Below are 20374 nucleotides of genomic sequence, written 5' to 3' on the forward strand. Positions count from 1 at the left end.
CTGATAATGAGAATATTGTTTACTAGAAGACCAGCCTCTCGGGACTCATCCTCTTTCCTTCCCCTCCATTTTTCATCCCTTCGATATTAACTGAGTGGAAAGAGTTGTGGAGAATCTTGCAAGCTGGATAGTGTTCTGGGCACACCATTTGCTTCAGAACCTGTTTTGGCTCTTAAGAATGAAAGAACTGGTCGCCTGTATCCTCAATTATGCCTTTGTCTGTTTTCACCCAACCTTCCTAGAGGGTGGAAAGCATGCCTCTTACTGCATTTGTAGCTCCCCACTGCTTACTTTTAATGCTTTGTGCCTGGTAAGCATCCAGTTAATGCATTTAAACAATGGAACCTCTTTTAAATTTGTAATGACCTGCCTCAAGCCAGGGTGAGGCTGGAGGACACAGAAGTTAGGAACTCCAGGTTACAGTATTATATTTGAGAAGCAGGTGGACGGAGTCTAGCACGTGCTCTTCCTTTGTTTTCTTTTTTTTTTTTTTTAAAGATTTTATTTATTCATTTGACAGAGAGAGATTACAAGTAGGCAGAGAGGCAGGCAGAGAGAGAGAGAGGAGGAAGCAGACTCCCTGCCGAGCAGAGAGCCCGATGCGGGACTCCATCCCAGGACCCTGGGATCATGACCCGAGCTGAAGGCAGCGGCTCAACCCACTGAGCCACCCAGGCGCCCCTTTGTTTTCTTTTTAAAGTAGCTTTAAAAAGCCCAGAAAGAATATATCAATATGATCCTATCAGAAGATTTATAGGATACAAATTACAGAAGAATAGGAAAATTATCTAGAATTTCACTATCTCGTGATCACCAGTGTTAATATTTTAGTACATATTCTTTCAGTCCTCTATTTATATACACACACACATATTTATAAACCTAGTTTCATACAGTTCCATTTATTTATTGTGATAAAAAGCACATGACATAAATTTACCCTAATAACTTTTATTAATTATTTTTTTTATTTTTCTAATAACCGTTTTAAAGTATATGATTCAGTAGTGTTGAATATAATTCATATTGTTGTGAAACAGATCTTCAGGACTTTCTGATCTCCTAAACTCCATACCCATTAAACTTAGTTTACTTACCAAGAAATCATAAGCCTCTTTCCATAATACCAAATACTTAATGATATTGAATATTCTTCTTTAACATTATTTTTCATGGGTATTTATCTTTTCATCACCATAATTTTTAACAATGAAATCCTTATTGCCAGATACTTAGATGATTTCTGTCTTTTCACCATTACACACAAGGCTGTGGTGAATACTCTGTACTTCTACCTTTGCATACTTGTTTGAACGTTTCTTTACAATAAATTCTCAGATGTGGAATTGCTGAATCAAAGGAGATGGAGGTTTTAATGTTACTGATACAGGTTTATTTGAGTGTGAGCATGAGAAATCACATAATTTATACTCCTATCAGCAGAATAAAAAGTCCCCAGAACTGGGTGGTACCTTCTGGCATCTTTTCTTTGGAGACCTTAGTTAACTTCTAGAATAAGCCTCCTGTCAAAAAGCCATTTTTGTCAGGCATCCCTGTGGCACGTGTGTATTTTGGTGAGTGTGCATCTGATGCAGACTTGATATTCACGTACCTCTACAAACAAGATTGGGAAGATGCCCACTTGATCTCCTAACTTGCCTTCTGCCCAGTTCTCATCCACTCGGCTGATCACAGTGATGATATCATCCTGAAAGAGACAAAGTCTCAAGGTCAGCATCTGCTTTTGGTTTTCAGATGGTGAAAGCTTTCACTGGAGACTAGCGTGGAATCCCAGATGGTGTCAAGTGTAAGAAATGTAACTCTTTCATAATTTATTGATAAAATCTTCCTTTATAAAGGGCAGCATTTGAATCACCAAGACTGCAAGAGAAGTAGAAATAATTTGGAGGACCAGTGGAATCCAAAAGGAAATTTGGAAATGTTTCTAAATTTCAATCACCAGCAGAATCTGGGCTTTAGTTTATATTAATCTGATGCAAAAATCAATATGGGAGCCATAGGGAGATAGTTTTTTAGCTTAGCAAAAGGAAGAATAAATTTCATTCTAATTTTGAAGACTTTTCAGAACCTATTGAACTTTAGAAAAATTTTTTTATTTTTTTTTATTTTTTATTTTATTTTATTTTTTTTAAGATTTTATTTATTTGTCAGAGAGAGAGAGAGGGAGAGAGAGTGAGCACAGGTAGACAGAATGGCAGGCAGAGGCAGAGGGAAAAGCAGGCTCCCTGCCGAGCAAGGAGCCCAATGTGGGACTCGATCCCAGGACACTGGGATCATGACCTGAGCTGAAGGCAGCTGCTTAACCAACTGAGCCACCCAGGCGTCCCAATTTTTTTATTTTTAAGTAATGTTTACATCCAACATAGGGCTCAGGTTCACAACCCTGAGATTAAGAGTTGCATGTTCCATGGATTGAGCCAGCCAGGTGCCCCATTCAATTTTTAATGTATCAAATGTTAAGGTGGCTTTTTTATTCAAAACTTTCTTATTATAAAAGATTACATGTAGGGACACCTGGGTGGCTCAGTGGGTTAAGCCTTTGCCTTCAGCTCAGGTCATGATCTCAGGGTCCTAGAATTGAGCCCCATGTCGGGCTTTCTACTTGGTGGAAAGCCTGCTTCCTCTTTTCCCTCTGCCTGCCTCTCTGCCTGCTTGTGATCTCTCTCTGTCAAAAATTTAAAAATCTTAAAAAAAAAAAAGATTACATGTAGATTTCTAGAGATATGAGAAAACATAGTAAACAAAACAAGTAATTCTACCACAATATAGATACAGCCATTGTTAACACCCCCCCCACCCCAGATTCTTCTCTATGAAGATAAAACATATATACATATAAATACACTGATTCCTAAAAACTCTGCTGGAAACAAACACATATACAATAAAGTTCATAAAGTTTGGATGTAAAGGTTGATGAATGTTAACACCCATTATATTCATGAAACCCCATCCGGATCAAGAGATACAGAACATTTCCAGCACCCACAAGCCTCCTTTGTGCCCTTACCCATCATCTAGCAAGCGGTACCCACTGTTCTGACTCCTAGTATATGCCTATGTATACATTCATTTGCCTAGCCTTATATTTCATACAAAAGAAGTCCTAGAGGACAGACTGATTTTTCACTGTATACCATATCAGGAATGCCTTTCCACTTCCATACCTGTTCGTCAGTCCAAATCTGAATATCTATCCACCAGTCGCTCTCAAGTTCGGATTCATGTCTCTCAGGAATTTAGATAAATCCAAATCTGAGTTCCTTATTGCATTATACCTTTTCTTAGCTTTCTCTACCCCATCACAATTTACAATGACACATTTATAGGTTATAACATTTTTAAGGCTTGTCTACCCCAACAGACGAGAAACTCCATGTGTTCAGGGCCTCTGTCTGCTCTGCTCATTTCTGTGTCCCCAGCACCCAATACCGTGGTTCCCATTTAGTAATCATTCAGTAAATATTTCTCAATGAATTGTCCATGCATGAATAAGTGAATGTGTGAGTAAACTGTACAATCTAGGGGCATCTGGGTGGCTCAGTTGGTTGGTAACTGCCTTCAGCTCAGGTCATGATCCTGGGATCCTGGGGTCCTGGGATTGAGCCCCATGTTGGGCTCCTTGCTCAGCAGGAAGCCCGCCCTTTCCCTCTACCTGCTGCTCTGCCTATGTGTGCTCTCTCTCTCTCTCTCTCTGTAAATAAATAAATAAAATTTATTTTAAAAAATTGTACAATCTACTGAGATAGAAAACACTAGGACAAGAGCACTTTTGTGAGGGAAGATCTTGGGTTTAATTTGGACTTGCTGAGTTTAGGAAGACCATGAAATTTCCTAGCGTAGTCGCAGCCTTCCAAAGCTTCCAGAAGATCAAATCCTCTCTTCTGTTTCCTTTGTCATAATTTCCCATTCATCTGTCTGTTCCTTCCACTAGTCTGCCAGCTCTGTGAGGTAGGGACAATGGTACATCATTTCATCCCCAGTGGGCAGCTTGGCACATGGGTGGGCTCAGTGAATGAATGGGCAGGTGGAGTTAAGTTTTTACAAATTTTGCAAATTCCCAGAGAGCGGCAAAAACATAAATAATGACTCCTGCCTCTGCCTTCTTCCAGTGGTGTCTCCAGAGCTCAGTGCTTAATGCCTGGCACAAAGTAAATACTCAGTAAATATCTCTGGGATTAAACTGCCCTTCCTCTAAGTGTCACTGAAGCACAGACATTGCAGTTTGGGTCATGGAATGATCTTCCTTAAGGGACTCACTCTGAGGTGCCAAGACAATAATGATCAATATTTCAAAATATGGAGGACAGTGATGTTATCTAGCTTGAGGCAATGTGAAATAAATCTCATTTCTGATGGTGGTGGAATAAAAATCTTTTACAAAATAGAAGACCTTTCCTGAGCTACTGTACCAGAGCCACTTCTAGTACTTGATGCACTTATTGCAAGCAGCAAAGAGTGAAAATCACCCCAACTTTGGCCTCTCTGAGGGAATTTAAATGTTTAAGGAATAATAAATACAGAATTCAGAGAATTAAAGTAGTCCAGACTTTAGTAAAAGTGTTGTTACTTGCACACGGTGAGGAATTATCCTCACCTCATATTATATGAGGAATTAAAAAAAAAAAAAGAGGCAAGAAAATATTAGGGTAATTAATGTGCTTGGAAAATATTATCTTATAAGAGGTTATTCATATATAAAGGTATGATTATCTTACTGTGTGTTTGGAGGGCTTTGAATACAATGTTTATAATAAAATAGAATGTTGTAAAGAGTGAAATGAGAGCCTCAGAAGTTGGCCACCAAGAATGCCTTACAGAAACATAAAGAGGTAAGAGCTGTATTTTGCCCAGCACATTGTCAAAATGTATTTGTAAATTTTTGTCCGCTTATCTGTCTCTCCCCCTAGTCTGCCCTCAGGCAGGAACTGTGACTTTTTCATACTGCATCCCCAGTGCCTGCAAAGAAGTACTCAAGAATGACTATAGGATGAATGATGGGGCGCCTGAGTGGCTCAGTGGGTTAAAGCCTCTGCCTTCGGCTCAGGTCATGATCCCAGGGTCCTGGGATCAAGCCCCCCGCATCGGGCTCTCTGCTCAGTGGGGAGCCTGCTTCCTCCTCTCTCTCTCTCTGCCTGCCTCTCTGCCTACTTGTGATCTCTGTCAAATAAAATCTTTAAAATAAAAAAAAAGAATGACTATAGAATGAGTGAATGAGTGAATACTTACTTTCGTCATTGCAAGAGGTAAGGCTTAAGGATTTCCATCAAATTCTCATTTAATTTCTCTGGCAACTTCCATTTAGTTTTGAATCACAAACACACACACACACACACACACACTATATACATGTGCACACATATCTACATATAAACATGCATGTGAAAATATGTATACTTTTTTAAAATCAGCAAGTATTATACAACTCCAGGTTCTGCCACAGTCTCTCTGTAGTCTTTCGTGATCTCCATGGGTGCCCAGAATCTTACCTTGAGGAAGGTCAGGCAGTCCTGGTTCTCACTCCTGTCTTTGTCTCGTAGGTCAAAGTTGTAGAGAGCTCGGCAGAGTGGGGGTGGCTGGGGCAGCTGCTTGATGACTTCCACGGAGCCGGCTGGGAAGATCCCGCTGACTCCATTGATCTCCCCCTGGTACCATTTCTCATCCAGCTGCCTCCGGAGAAGGATGACATCTCCCTTATTAAACTTCAGGTCACCAGGATTCTGCCCTCGGTAGTTACATAAGGCCTTTGCTCGTGGCACCTGCAGTGGCACAGACCAATGAAATGTATCCTTAGCTCACAGGCAAGGGGGACAGAAGGAATAACAGTAAAACTGACCACGGAGCACTTCCCATGTGCTAAGTGCTGGATGTGGATCATCTTCTTGAACCTTTGAGATAGACATTCTTATTACCTCCTCTTCTAAGTAGGACCACTGAGGCACAGAGGAGGTTAGTACCTTGCCTATGGTGACCCAGCTGGGAAAGCAAAGATACAGGGTCTGACCTCAGGCTACAGGATTTCAGAGTCCCTGTTCTTTTTTCTTTTCTTTTCTTTTTTTCTTATTAATACTATGTTTATTTGTCGTCCCTCTGTCAAACCCTGAGTCAACCACTTTCTGCAGGCTGCCTGGGGAGGTATAGGGAAAGGAACATATAGGGCAGATGATACACTGGAGGAAAACCTAAGGGAGGTGGAGACAGCCCCTTCACATGGTGAGGAGGATGAGAAAGGCCACCAGCAGGCAAAAGAGCCCTATGGCCTCCGAGAGAGCATAATAGCCCAGAATAGCACAGGAGAAGAGCTGTTGCTTCAGAGAGGGATTCCTGCCATAAGCAATGATGAGGCTCCCAAAGAGTCCCAAAGTCAGCTCCAGCGCCAGACCCCCCCCCCACCATGGCAGCCCCAGCCCCAATGAACTTGGCTGCTGTGTTGATGTCACTTGCAATGGCGCTGGTTGGGAAGCTGTGGCTAGGAATGAGTGAGGTCAGGGGACGTGGGGCTGTCAAGCTGCTGAGGGTCTTATAAGTGTCTCCAGGGGTTTTAGCACCACTGTAGCTAGTGACCAGCTCAACGCTGAGCGGTGCTCCTTACCAAGAAGTGGGTGGAGATGAACTTTGTAGCAGTGTACATTTTCAGGGGATGAGGGGCTGTTGGCAGAAGAGCTGCTCCCAGCGCAGAGAAGACAGAGAGGGGCGGGGGCCAGAGCCCCTGTTATTAATCACAATGCAGGGAACAGGATTTTGGACTTCCACAACTGTGTGGACTTGAGTGAGTCAGTGACTCTTTTTGGGGCCTGAATACTGATTGGGAATTCTGGCTCTACCTCTTTCCTTTCATGTGACCGCAGTCACGTCATTTAATCTGTCATAAATCATATCTATTTATAAAATGGCGTAATAGCAGAATATGTACTTCATTAGGGTAGTCATGAAGACTAGATATTTATAATGCATTTTCTAAAGACTTTATTTATTTGAGAGAGAAAGAGAGAAGTAGAGAACACCAGCAGGGAGCGGGGGGCAGAGGGAGAGGAAGAAGCAAGCTCTCTGATGAGCGGGGAGCCTGATGCAGGGCTTGATCTCAGGACCCTGGGATTATGACATGAGCCGAAGGCAGATGTTTAACCAACTGAGCCACCCAGGTGCCCTAAATATTTATAATGCATTTAGCATATTGCTTGATACATAGTACGGGCCCATTAAATGGCATCTCTTACAGGATGGCTATAATAAGGAAAGGCTAATGATATCAGTTCTACCTATTCCTCAGTGTTGATGGAAAGTAAATTGAGGTGAAAAGTCCCTGAAAATACAAAGTACTATAGGAGGGGCATCTGGATGGCTCAGTTGGAGGACCATGCAACTCTTGATCCCGGGGTTCTGAGTTCAAGCCCACATTGTGTGTAGAGGTTACTAAAATAAAAAATATATATATATAAGTAAGGTAATTAAAGGGGCGCCTGGGTGGCTCAGTGGGTTAAGTAAGGTAATTAAAAAAAAAAAGAAAGTGCTATATGGCAGTGATGCAACATAATTTGTCTTCAGCCGCCTCCAAAAAGTGTAAATGTTATTAGAGTGTTTGGATCATTAGGAAGCACTGAGACAAAGAATTAGTCAGAAATCAATCATTGCTTTTTAAAAAAATCAGCTAAAGAACTGTCATTTGTTAGTTGTCTCTCTAAATAATTGTTTCAGTAAAGTGCATTTTTTTTTTTTTCTAATTGGAACTGGTTTCTACACGCAGAAACAGCCATGGTTTTGCTTGAAGTCAGGAGTGGCAGACTGCAAGTTCTTTTTTTTTTTTTTTTAGGATTTTATTTATTTATTTGACAGAGATCACAAATAGGCAGAGAGGCAGGCAGGGAGGGGGGGCGGGGGGAAGCAGCTCCCTGCTGAGCAGACAGTCTGATGTGGGGCTTGATCCCAGGACTCTGAGATCATTACCTGAGCCGGAGGCAGAGGCTTTAACGTACTGAGCCACCCAGGCACCCCAGACTGTAAGTTCTAGTAACTTAAGTTTATTAGCCCTTCATGATACCTGGGATTGTATTGTATTTTGTGCTTCCCTCAGCAGTGGGGGAAAGTAGCCCCCTCTCTCAGGGGCAATCTTGCTATTCATAAGGGGATGTAAGCAGGCAGTATTTCAGTTCTCCGGGAACCTTCTGAGTCTGCAATGTTCATTTGAAAAGGAATTTCAAGCATTTCAGAGGTAGAGACAAGACCTGAGCAGTCCCTTGCTGATGGGATGTTAGAGCAGTGTTTTTTTTCCCGCTAGACCCTGGACACAGTAAGGAGAGCCCAGGGAGATAGAAAACCAACAGGAACGCAGCTCATCCTTGGGAAACTAGTGGACAAATGAGTGAAGACGTGTGCACTAGAAGGTTTAGCACAATGCTGTGGATATTATAAATGGAATTGGTTGAATAAATTATGGAAAACCCTGTAGCCATTAAAATTGATGATGTGGATCTATAATTAATAACATTGACAATTACTCATGATATGTACTAAGTATAATAGAAGAGGTTAAAAACAGTTGTTTTTGTTATAAATAAAAACTAGGCTTTCATTGTAAATACCTATGTATATTTTTACCTGGGATGGCTATATCAGCATTTTTTTTTAAAGATTTTATTTATTTATTTGACAGAGATCACAAGTAGGCAGAGAGGCAGGCAGAGGGAGAGGGAGCAGACTCCCTACTGAGCAGAGAGCCCGATGTGGGGCTTGATCCCATCACGACCTAAGCAAAAGGCAGAGGCTTTAACCCTCTGAGCTACCCAGGCACCCCTATATCAGCATTTTCAGAGTGGTTATTGCTAGGTGTTGATACTTTTGAATATTAAAAAAATGGCTTCCTTAAGTGCTTAGCCATATTTTCTAACTCTTCTACAATGAAATAATTATATTGTCTATTAAAATTGGACAGTAGGGGAGTGCTTGGCTAGCTCAGTCAGTAAACCATCCAACTCTTGATCTCTGGGGCATGAGTTTGAGCCTCAAGTTGGGTGTGCAAAACTACTTTAAAATTTTTGAAAAAAAGTGGACAGTAGAAAGAAAATGAATGAAACTGGGGAATGAGAAGTGAAAGATATGGAAGCAATTTAGGAAGAAAATAAGCCAAACTGAGTAGGATCATCAGCTAACTATGCAACTACCTTCTTGGAGAAGTTTCTTATCTGAGAAATAATCAAGTTATCAAGTAGAAGCTGAAGAATGGCCTGAATATGTTAAACTCCTAGTTTAATAGTTGTCCCCTCTCCTTCCAGTTTTCCATTGTAATATAAATCACATTTTTGGGGGGTTACATGGCCAAGCAGAACACTTGTCACATTTGGAATTGTGCCTCCCCCAGGCAGCTAAGTTTTTGGCTAGTGGGGTATAAGCAACTTTTAGGACATGTCGTTCCAGAGAGATTGATTTTCTCTTTCCTTTCCTGCATTTTGCTATGTGGAATGCAGACATGATTGCTGGAGTTTTAGCTGCCATATTGAACAATGAGGATGAAGGTCACAGGGAAAGAGGGAAGGAAGTAGTCTGGATTGTAGAGCTGCCAGACAATTCCTGGACTACTTTGACTTCTAGACTTTTGTCTGGAACCTAAATAAATATCCATCTTGCCTAAGGCATGGTTACTTTGCATTTGTAAAAGGAAGGAAGAATGAAAAAAAATTAAGGACAGAAAAACACTAAAGCCCCCTTAACTTTGCATAATAATGATAGTATCAATAGCTAGTATTAGTGAGTGTTCCTTCCCATATGTCAGGCATTGTGCTAGGTACTCCACAATAGATCTTATTTAATCTCATGACAAACTGTGATTAGAAAACTGAAAGTAGACTGTGGCGGGTTTAGAATTTGAGGTGGGATTTGTCTATCCTGAGGAGCTGAAGCTCTTAAACACTCAGCCAGTGTTTTTCAAATTCAAGTCTGTGGTTGACCTATAGCAGAATCCTTGGAGATGTCCAAAATGCAGATTCCTGGACCTCATCTCTAAACCTCTTTGACCAGAATCTCTTGGTTGTATTTTTACCAAGCTCCCTTAGCATCCAAGTTTGATGCCCCTGGTCTTATTCTAACTAAAATGGGAGCAATGGAGTTTCACTGTAGGCTTTGTGAATGGCTAATCTCCCTTTTTTCTCTCTTTTCTGGAAGACATTCCAGTGCAAGTGGCAGGGTGTTTTAATGACTACTAAGCAAGTATATTAAAACCGAAAATGCGTACAGTACTTAAGTCTGTGTGTAGATGCATGAACTCTGAAACCCTGAGACAGTACTAAGTGCTTGACCATCTTTGTCTTTCTTCCATCTCCCCTCAGTAGAGCTAAGTATTGTGGAAGCATACGGTCAATCCACTTTTAACACCTTCTTTCTCTTCAGTCTGCCCTGGTATTCTCAGCTCTACATTCATACTTACAGGAACCACTGGCTGCCTGTTGTCAACTGAGCTGGGCAGGGTCAGGTGCAGAGTGAGGGGGAGAGAATCTGAAGAGAGGAAGGCAATTAACATTTATTGTGGTACTGATGGGCCACAGAAACTTGTCTCCCATTATAGCTTTACTTCAATTTCTATATATTATGCCATTCATATGATCTCAACATCCTCTAAAGCAGGTGGCATCACTCCGTTGTATTGAGGAAGAAACAAAAGTTCTGAGATGTTCAACGTTATCATGCAAGGTCACACAGCCAATGCGTGGCATCCCCGAGACTGACTTGGCTCTTCTGACTTGACCTCGAGGCCTGGTGCTCCGCTCACCCTCATTCTCTTTTATCCAGCTGAAGTCACCATGTATGTTTTTCCATCATAAAACTCATTTGGGGCTCTGTTTCAAAATCAAAATGTGAATAGAGTGTGAATGCAATTTGCTTGCTGCTGGAAGCATTAGCATGAATTATTGAACTCCAGGGCCCTCACATAAAAGTTAAGCACCTGAAGAGACTCAGCTGGTTGATTCTATCTGGTTCTCAACTGTTCTCTCAGGGGGAAATGACTCTGAGTTCCACATCACCTATCACCCGTGACATTGTTAGCAACAGCTTTTATCACTCACAATTGTTTTCTGTCTCTATAGGTGTACATGTGAGGGGGGAATGGGGATAAAGTGGGTGTGGAGGTCTCAAAGCTGGGTCATTCCCAAACTCTTTTTCCTGGTGTTTTTCTGAAAGCCAGAGAATCCAATGAAAGCCTGTATGTGCCTAAAGAGCTTTCCTTTTCTATAATTCAGAAGGCTCAAGACTTCTATGTCTATTCATTTGTCACCACAGTAGGGTCTGAAAGCCACAAGGGCCATGCTTTTGATGAAGGGATAATGCAAGAGACATGGGAATGAGGTCATGCAGAGACATTAGCAGCAATAGCATTTTGTAGTAATGAACGTTTGTAGTGAACTTCTGGCAAGCGTTCCCTCTCTGACAAACCACATGTTTTCTCTCCATTTTCTGATAGGCCTGTCATTCACTCCAGTCATACCACACACACAGGGGTTTGTGGCCCGGGTTAGCCAGGGGACCCAACTGCCCCTCACATAGTGCTCTGTGCAGTGCAGTCAACTGCCTCCTACAGAGCTAACTGGAATGTTCTCTGAGGTTTGATATATAAACGCTCTCTTGAATCATAAGCCTTGAGTAGGTAAGCCTTGGACTACTACTGGTGGTATTTCCCAACCTATAGACACATCTTCCTGAATGAAGCTGCAGAAGGCAGAGGAAAGATATATAGATAGATAAGAGAACTAGAAAGATAGAAGCCTTGACAATAAAATTTCAATGCCAAGATGCAGATGTGCTTGAAGGCTACTTCATTAAATAAGACCGTATCTGCAATATTTTGTTTATTACTTAAACTACTTCAGAGTTATTTTCTGACACTTGAATAAGTCCTGACTAGCACATAGTAAGAACCTGGAAACAACAAGACTACCTAACAACAAAATCTCCAAATACTAGAATCCAGAAACAGCAGGAGGTATAGCTGCCAATGAGCTCTGAGCTTACTTCCAATTTGAAAATAAGGAGGCATGTGGACTGATAACAGCGTAGGAGAAAAGGAGCCCAAGTGGAACAGAACCACTGCAGTATAAAGGAAAAAGCCAAGCGGGGATGAGAACTTCATTTATTACCACGTAATGAGCTCTTCATCATGACTAGTGACACTTCCCACTGCTTTAGAAAGGATCTGGCCTGGTTCTCTCTACTCCTGGCATTAGGAGGGGCCAAAATCAACATGCTGAGCTAACTGCTTCCCTCCCTGAGCTGATCATGAGATTGCCCATCTCTAGAGAATGGAGCCAAGAAAAAAACACCCTAGCCTTTGGCTCAAGTTACTATGCACTAGGCTATGAATTCTCTTTGGAGAGTTCAGGATGTGTGTCTAAAGCTCCTCCGTATCTGTTTCTGAGACCTGAAGACTAGACGGTGTTTGATAAATGCTTAAAGAATGAATGAATTGATCGAGAAATATCCAGAAATTGCCATTCCTGGATGAGAGGGATACATTCAAGGTTAATAAATATAACTGATAACAATAATTTGGAAGTAGGTTTATTGGCATAAGCTGGAAAATAAAAAAGAGTTTTGGTGATATTTTCCAAATTGTCCTGATTTTTAATAATTTGGTCCTACACACATTCGAAAAAATGTTCCATATTCGAGTTCAGGAAACGTTGAATTAAGCAAAGTCATATAGGTTTCTTTGCTGACTGGCTTCTCAGGAGCTTTATCTGCCAATGTGGTTTTGTATTTGCATCTGGACCATTTTGCAGGATTAGCAGAACAGGCTTGGGGAATGCTGGGTAAGATAAGTGGATTTTATCCTACTGGTGAGACAAAGGATCAACTAACTGTCCTAGATCCTAACTTCCTACTCGCTGCTTAGCCAATTGGGCCATGCTGCCTTTCTCCCTCGCCACGATAATCCTTTTGGAACAGATTTGGGGCAATGGAGGGTACATTAGAAAGTGCTGGCTGGCCCTTGTGCACACATTTTGTCTTCTCTGGTGAGAAGGAAGACCCCCCCCCCCCCCCGCAGTGTTCAACAGGATCATGACCATCTGCTCATTGGGGGCTTGAGACCACCAGAGGTTCACAGTATTATGCTCTTCCTCAATGGAAATCCCTGAATCTGGACATTTACATTTGAGGCCAGGTTTATGAGATACTCTGTGAGAATTTTACTTGTTTAAGGGAGATACAAGGGTGTAACAGAACACAGATGTTAGCATCAAGAAGGATGTTTGCATTCGGGCATTTGTAACTTTGAACAAATCACTTGGCCTTCATGATCCTTAATTCAGGTTATCCACAAACTGGGACCAGCATCCGACCTCTCTGTGCATTACCCTCAGCAAGTCTGGGTTATTCAGATGCTCCCTGTTCCAATGAAAGGTTTGTCAGCTGACCTGGGAGATAATCTCTAAGCCCTTGGAATATCCTGTCTGTCCAGAGACTTGGTTTACTTGGGGCTTTGGGGCATACCAGAGAGTCTAAGCTAACAATGTGATTTACGGTGGGTAGCTTGAGTCACGTAGTAGAACCCTGACCTCTCAAGGAGTTGGATGGAGACTAAAGTCAACCACATGCCTACCTGACCGACCTCCAATAAAAACCCTGGACATCAGGTCTTGGGTGAGTGTTCTCCGTTGGCAGTACTTCATGAGTGCTGTCATGTATTGTTGCTGAGTCAAATAAATGTTCTGTATAACTCCTCTGGGAGAGAACAACTGAAAGCCTGTGACTGGTCTTTTCTGGACTTTGCCTTATAAGTTTTTTTTCTTTTTTCTTTTTTTTTTTAACTTTTTTTTTTTTTAAAGATTTTATTTATTTATTTGACAGAGAGAGATCACAAGTAGGCAGAGAGAGGAGGAAGCAGGCTCCCTGTTGAGCAGAGAGCCCGATGCGGGACTCGATCCCAGGACCCTGAGATCATGACCTGAGCCAAAGGCAGTGGCTTAACCCACTGAGCCACCCAGGCGCCCATAAGTTTTTTTTCTGATTCTGACTTTAATTTGTGTCCTTTCACTGTAAAAAGTTGTAACTGTGAGTGTAACAGCTTTGTTGAGTTCTGTGAGCGATTCTCTGAATCACTGAATCCGAGGGGGGGTCTTGGGGACCCATGAACACACTTCCTCATGGTATGCTGGGAGAACTAATGAGATACATCACAGAGTACTTGTAGAATGGTTGGCAAATAATACATGTTCAATAAATAAGGATGCTTCGAGATTTTGCCCAAAGGAGTCAAGAGGAGATGAATTCACTGTTCCATCTTCTGGCCTCACTTTTCCAGCCCTACTTGTCATTCATTCATTTTTTCAATAAATACACCTTGGAGGGTGAGCTATGCCAGGCATTGCCTAGTTGTGGAAACCAAGATTAAACTTATAACTACATATAAATTAAAATTTGCAGTAAGTGTTACGAAGGAAAAGAATAGGATGATGAAGCCTGGGAAAGAAACCAATATAAGGAAGGTTCTTACTATTGGCCCTATGTCTACATCTAAAACTTTATTCTGTTTGGCGACTTTTGTCATGTATGTCTCTATGTATCACCTTCCCTCAGTCTTTTGTCTCAGACTTCTCTTCTTCCAGTCCTAGATAGTGAGGTGAGACACCACAGCTTTGCATTATACTTAATTATCAATCTCCTGCCACTTTTAATCGGTGGGCATGGCATTCCTGCCTTCCTCTCTTAATCAAATATCAGTCAAGTACCCAGGATATGGCATGCTTCTTTGCCTTGGTTCCTCCTGCCTCCTTCCTTGGTTATCAAGACTCTCATAGCAGGGAATAAGTGAAAGAAGCAGGATTTATACGGGGGGGTGGGGGGGCAGAGAAAGAACCATTCACTGTCCTCAGCCCTTTTTTAGGGTCACCCTTAGCATGCTTTCATTTCTTCTTGCAAACATTTCTCTGATGTTGCTTTGGGGTGATCTCATTCCCCTATCACAGGAGGTAATTCCAGACATGTTCATAGCCATATCCCTGGCTGCTAACATAAGCTAGTTCTTAATGAATAGCCTGGGACTGCTTTTGAAATGGGCTGGGTGCCAGGTCCCAGAGCTGTTCAATGGGATAGCACTGAATTCCCCAGGGAACCGAAGTGTTTCCACTGTCATCTCTTCTGCTGGGAGGGCAAAGGCACCTGTGAGGGAGGGCCGGAGGAGCATGGGAGCCTCAGGGATAAGGGCAGGAACTTGCTCACTCATTCCAGGAGGTGACTCTGCTCCCTTCCATTATCCTCATTTCCAGAGCGAGCCTTTCCAGTAGGTGTGGCACCTGGTGAATGAATCTCTTTCCACATGGTTTGAGAGCCTGAGCCAAATCCCACATGCAGTGGGAGGAAGGCTGAGTCCAATAACTCTCCCACCACCACCGCCACCGCCGCCACCTTCCCTGGCTAAGGGAAAAAAGAAAAAAAGCTTGGCTACATGTACACTGAGTTTCTCCCTCACAATTCTTCTCTCTTTCACACCCATGTGAAGATTTCTGCCGCTGAAGGAGGAATGTCTAGGGGCAGTATGATCCAGGCAAACAGCGGACATTTCTGATAACCAGGCCATGCCGTTGGGGGATGGAGGGAGCCCCGAGAGGAGGTATATGACTTCAACATCCGTGTCCAAGAGTGATGCCCTGAGACTCTCTGAGCCTCACTTTCTTCAGTGTCAAAGCAAAGATGGTAATTCTTACCATTCCTTCCTACTCTAAACACAACAGAGGCTGAGGTGAAGGTCCAAGAATACCTCCAGAAAGAAAGATAATGAAAGAGACAAAACCAAATGAATGAAATGTATGTAACGGTTTGCTATCTGGGCCCTGGATAACAGGGGCTTGATGATACTACTGTTCTCTCGGTGTTTGTGTACGTCGTCCTCCTTAGAATGGCCGGTGGAGTACAGGTGCCTCTAGCAGGCCATTGTGGTAAGGCATGAAGCAACTGTGAGTGACTCCATAACCTTGGGGAAAATGCCTTTGAAGAGGACCACAAAGGTGGCTGAGCTCGTCTTCTCCTGTTAAAATTTACATCTTGAATTCCAACAGTTTGCTTCTTAACTCCTCTCAATCCTTTAAAACTTGCATGTTGTGTATGTGCATATTTATACCTATTTGCACTTTAATTTGTTGATACCACAGGAAAAAGTCTGCATGACCCTTGCTGGAAACAGCAAGCTCTGGGAAGTTAAAATTCTTTTCTTTCAGTTCTACCATCCTTGAAGCCAAGATGTTCATCATAAGGACCTTCTGTGAATCTACAGTTTGTCTGCCTCTGTAAAATGAAAATTTAGAGCACTCCTCTCATTTATACCAAATGGGACAGATATGACCTTGGAGAAGAGTACCTGCCTGCCTATAGAGCTGGTCCCCATGTTAGGAGTGATTGATGCTAAAGACCCACATGCCATCTGTCCCATTGGGCACAGGGTGACTTAAGTACAAAGCCTGAATCTAGGAAAACCTTCTAAAAGTCCCCGAGAAATGGAAAATGTCTGATGATTAAGCTATAGAAGTATTCCAGAAACTATTTGCAATCATTTTTCACTCTAAGATAGAGTCAGTCATCCTCCTAGGAATACAAGATACTGGGGCACCTGGGTGGCTCAGTTGGTGGAGTGTCTGACTCGTGGTTTGAGCTCAGGTCATGATCTCAGAGTTGTGAGATTGAGTCCTGTTTTAGGCTCTGCACTGGGCATGGAACCTGCTTGAGATTCTCTCTCCCTGCCCCCCCAAAAGGAATACAAGATACTGCAAATTATGTGAACAGTTTTTTTTTTTTCTTCCATAAGTCATTCCCAGATAGGTGCCAGTATGTTTGCCACTGCCCCTCTGGCTTCAGAAAGTCTTTACTATCTCCCAGCCCCCAAGGCTGAGTTGGGTCTCCCCTCCAGACTTGAACTCAGTAGCAGTAGGGCCTATGGCTTATTCATCTTTATACCCCTAGCAGTTGGCAAAGTGGTGCCATTCCACGCATTCATTCCACAAAAATGTACTGACGTTCCTATAATAAGAGAGGCGCAATCTCTTTCTTTATGGGACTTACATTCTAGCAGCACCTAGGAAGCTCAACAAGTATTTGTTGAATGTATGAATAGATGAATGAATGATTGAATCAAGGAATATTACACCACACCGTGCCATTTGAACTGAACTCCAACTTGGATATTTTGCCTTCTCTGGTGCTGCCATAAATTTCTAACATGCCCAGCTGGTTTCTCCAGGATTGGGAGCATGCAAGCATGCTAAACACAGATATCCACAGATAAGTATAGTATTTTCCTGGGTCATTATAAAACCCCATTATTTCAAATGTGCTTTAAGCTATCTCCAAGAGCCCAGTTTTTCCAATGGACACCTGCCTTAGAGACTCCTACTGTTGTAGACTCTGTTTTTCCCACATGTCCTCTTCACCAAGTGTATAATCTCCACTGCAGGCAGCCATGATGAGTGACAAAAAATGCCAGCTGGCAGGTCCAGGAAAGGGAGCATAAGGGAGCAAGGAGATATCTTTTTCCGCCTATTCAGAACATTGAAATCCAATTTACTGCTGGCCACATGAGCCAAAGAAAGCAGCTCTTAGCAGCTGTTGATCTGAGAGGCTCCAATCTCATTTCCGAGCCCTGGCTGTCACTGACACTCCTTGGGCACCTCTGGGAGTGGGTTGGCATGGAGGAGAGGCTCTCCTGTTTTCTTCCCTAAGGGCTGGCTTTGGGTAGGCCTGTTTCACGTGTTAGAAAAAGTGGTTAAGAGTCACTCTCCAAAAATCTTTGTTGTTGTGGCTGGACATTCCTTGATAATTGCTGCCCAATTATTACTCATTTCATGACTTTCACCCTCACTTAGTGGTGTGCTGATAAATCAGCTTTCAAAAACAAACAAACAAACAAACAAATGGCTCTGATTTGCAGTGTTTGCCAGTTTTCATGGTGTAAATACTCCTACCTTGGCTACCGAACTGACATCACTGACATCACTGACTTGGAAGCTGGGAAGACACAAGACATGTGCACTATGGTCTTTTGTGAACCACCATGTAGCTTGTTCTAACACCGCTACCCAGCTCCCTAATTCACACATACTCCAGAGCTAAAATTGGTCCAGACTAGAACCACTGTCTTTCTACAACTGGGATTTTAGAATAGAGTTTGGAAAATACTTTTGCAATCTGCTAGACCATTGGGCTCTACTCACAGCATTGCATAGTGAGTACTATGCCTGTTTGGTGGAGAAGAAACCGAGGCATAGGAAGAAAAAACTTGCCCCAGCTTATACCATGGGATTTACTTAGTTCTTATCTCTGTACTTTTCTTTTTTTAAGTCTTATTTTAATTACATTTAGTTAACATACAGTGTTATATTAGTTTTTGGTGTACAATATAGTGATTGAAGACTTTCATAATCACCTGGTGCTCATCTCGACAAGCGTACTCCTTAATCCCCATCACCTGTTTCCTCCATTCTCCTCTCCCACCCCCCACCCCCCCGCCATTAACCCATCAGTTTGTTCTCTATACATAAGAGTCCATTTCTCGCTCTGGCTCTCTTGCTCTTGTGTTTTCGCTCTGCTTGATTGTTATGTTTCTTTAATTCTATGTATAAGTGAAATCATATGGTATTTGTCTTTCTCTGACTTATGCCACTTAGCATTATACTTTAGCTCCATCTGTGACATTGCAAATGGCAAGCTTTCATTCCTTTTTATGACTGAATAATATTCCATTGTGTATATATATGGCACATCTTTTTTTTTTTTTTTTTTTTCATTCGTCAACCGATGGGCTCTCTACTCTTGACTCTGGCCATTCTCTTCTCATACTTCCTGCTCCAGTCAAACCATACATCTTTGTGTCCTGTCAGTGCCCCATGCATACCCACCTGCTAAGTTCTTCCCAGAGTATTCTTTCTGCACTCCACTCTTTCTTTCTGTCCAACTGCTACTTGTCTTCTAGGTCTCAGCTTAAACATATGTCCTTCCACATCCATGTTCGGCTCAGGGATCTCTCCCATGTGCTTTTTATCTCCATCCTGTCATCTGAGAGATGGTATTAAAGTACTGATCTGTCTTCTGCATCAGACTGTAAATTTTGTGAGGGCAGAAACCTCAATCTAGCTCACCACTGATCCTAGTGCTGAGCACAGTGTCTGGCTCTATGAGGGTTTCTAGAATGAATGAATCCATGAAGGATGGTCTCCTCACCCTCCCTGACTGCTCTGTTTTCTATACTATCTCCTAGCAAAGCATCCATGTCCTCATAGCTTGGTTAAGGTTCTATCAGGAATCTGTGGAGGCTCCTGCTAAAATGCCCAGCCAGCCAGCCAGCCAGAATTCTCCATTATTGGCTGTAGCTGCTCACATCCCCTACATCCTTATGGCCCCTCTGGACTTTGCAAAATGTCACAGAAGCTAGTTGAGGAACCTGTTTGGTATACTATGAAACACACTCATTAGCCACATGCCAAGACAAAGACACAGTCAGAAAGAAGGCTCCTGCCAGAAGCACCCACACCTCTGAGAAAAGAGAAATATTTAGGAATATTCTGGAACCAGTGTGTCCTATAATAATTGCAGGACTGAGTCCTATGGATTTGCGTTGATTCCCTCAATTTTCCTCTGAGAAGGCAGAACAGGATCAGGGTCGCCTACATGCTGGGGAGCTGCTGACCTTTGGCACCTCAAAAGCTCTTACATACCTGAGGTACTCATTACAAACATCTAATCATCTTCTGAAAACACAGGCAGCTGCCACTTAAAACAGGCGGAGTAGAGTCTGGCACCTGTTAGCTACTTCCCTTGTATTACCTGAGACTGCCTAGTAATACAGACTTCTGGGTGTTCATCTTTGCTCTTAAGTCTATATGAGAAAAAAATAATTTATCAGTCATCAGAGGATCCACTGATGCCACTAGAAGCATTTTGTCTAACAGAAGTTTCTGTGATGATGGAAACAGGCTATTCTGTACTAACACAGTAGCCACTAGCTAAATGTGGTTACTGAACACTGGATGTGTGGCTAATGTGACTAGAAAACTGGACTTGAGGTTTTACTTAATTTTAATCCATTTAAAGTTAAAGTTAAAGTTAAATGGCCACACGTGGCTTCTCTACTGGACAGCATAGCTCTAGATCTAATTATCAACTCCAGGAAATACAAAGGGTTGAAGAGCATAGTAAATGATGCCACAGGGATATAATAAGAAAAATTCACAAAATGGGAAACTACTAGACAAATGACCCAATTCCTCTTATATATGAGAAGGAAAAAAAGAGGAAGTGCATGTGTGTGTGTGTGTGTGTGTGTGTGTGTGTTTGAAACCTAGAGTTTAAAAGAGACTTTAAAGGCACGTCAACCAAATGCAAC

The 20374-nt window shown here is 42.3% G+C and overlaps 1 protein-coding gene and 1 pseudogene across 9 annotated transcripts in view; both read right to left on the reverse strand.

The window, feature by feature from the left end:
• The window catches only part of SH3RF2 (SH3 domain containing ring finger 2), a 125819-nt gene that overhangs the window by 67939 nt on the left and 37506 nt on the right, over positions 1-20374 (reverse strand). For all 9 annotated transcript variants that reach the window (XM_045075335.1, XM_004744708.3, XM_013052340.2 and 6 more), the window contains exons 3-4: positions 5511-5780; positions 1613-1708 (exon numbers count right to left, since the gene is read on the reverse strand). In XM_045075335.1, the coding sequence (XP_044931270.1) occupies positions 1613-1708; positions 5511-5780 (366 nt within the window). The remainder of the gene's footprint in view (positions 1-1612; positions 1709-5510; positions 5781-20374) is intronic.
• LOC123390757 lies at positions 5788-7041 on the reverse strand (annotated as a pseudogene).

Source organism: Mustela putorius, unplaced genomic scaffold (assembly GCF_011764305.1).
Source record: "Mustela putorius furo isolate JIRA1106 unplaced genomic scaffold, ASM1176430v1.1 tig00000145_pilon_pilon_pilon, whole genome shotgun sequence".
Classification (NCBI taxonomy): Eukaryota; Metazoa; Chordata; class Mammalia; order Carnivora; family Mustelidae; genus Mustela; species Mustela putorius.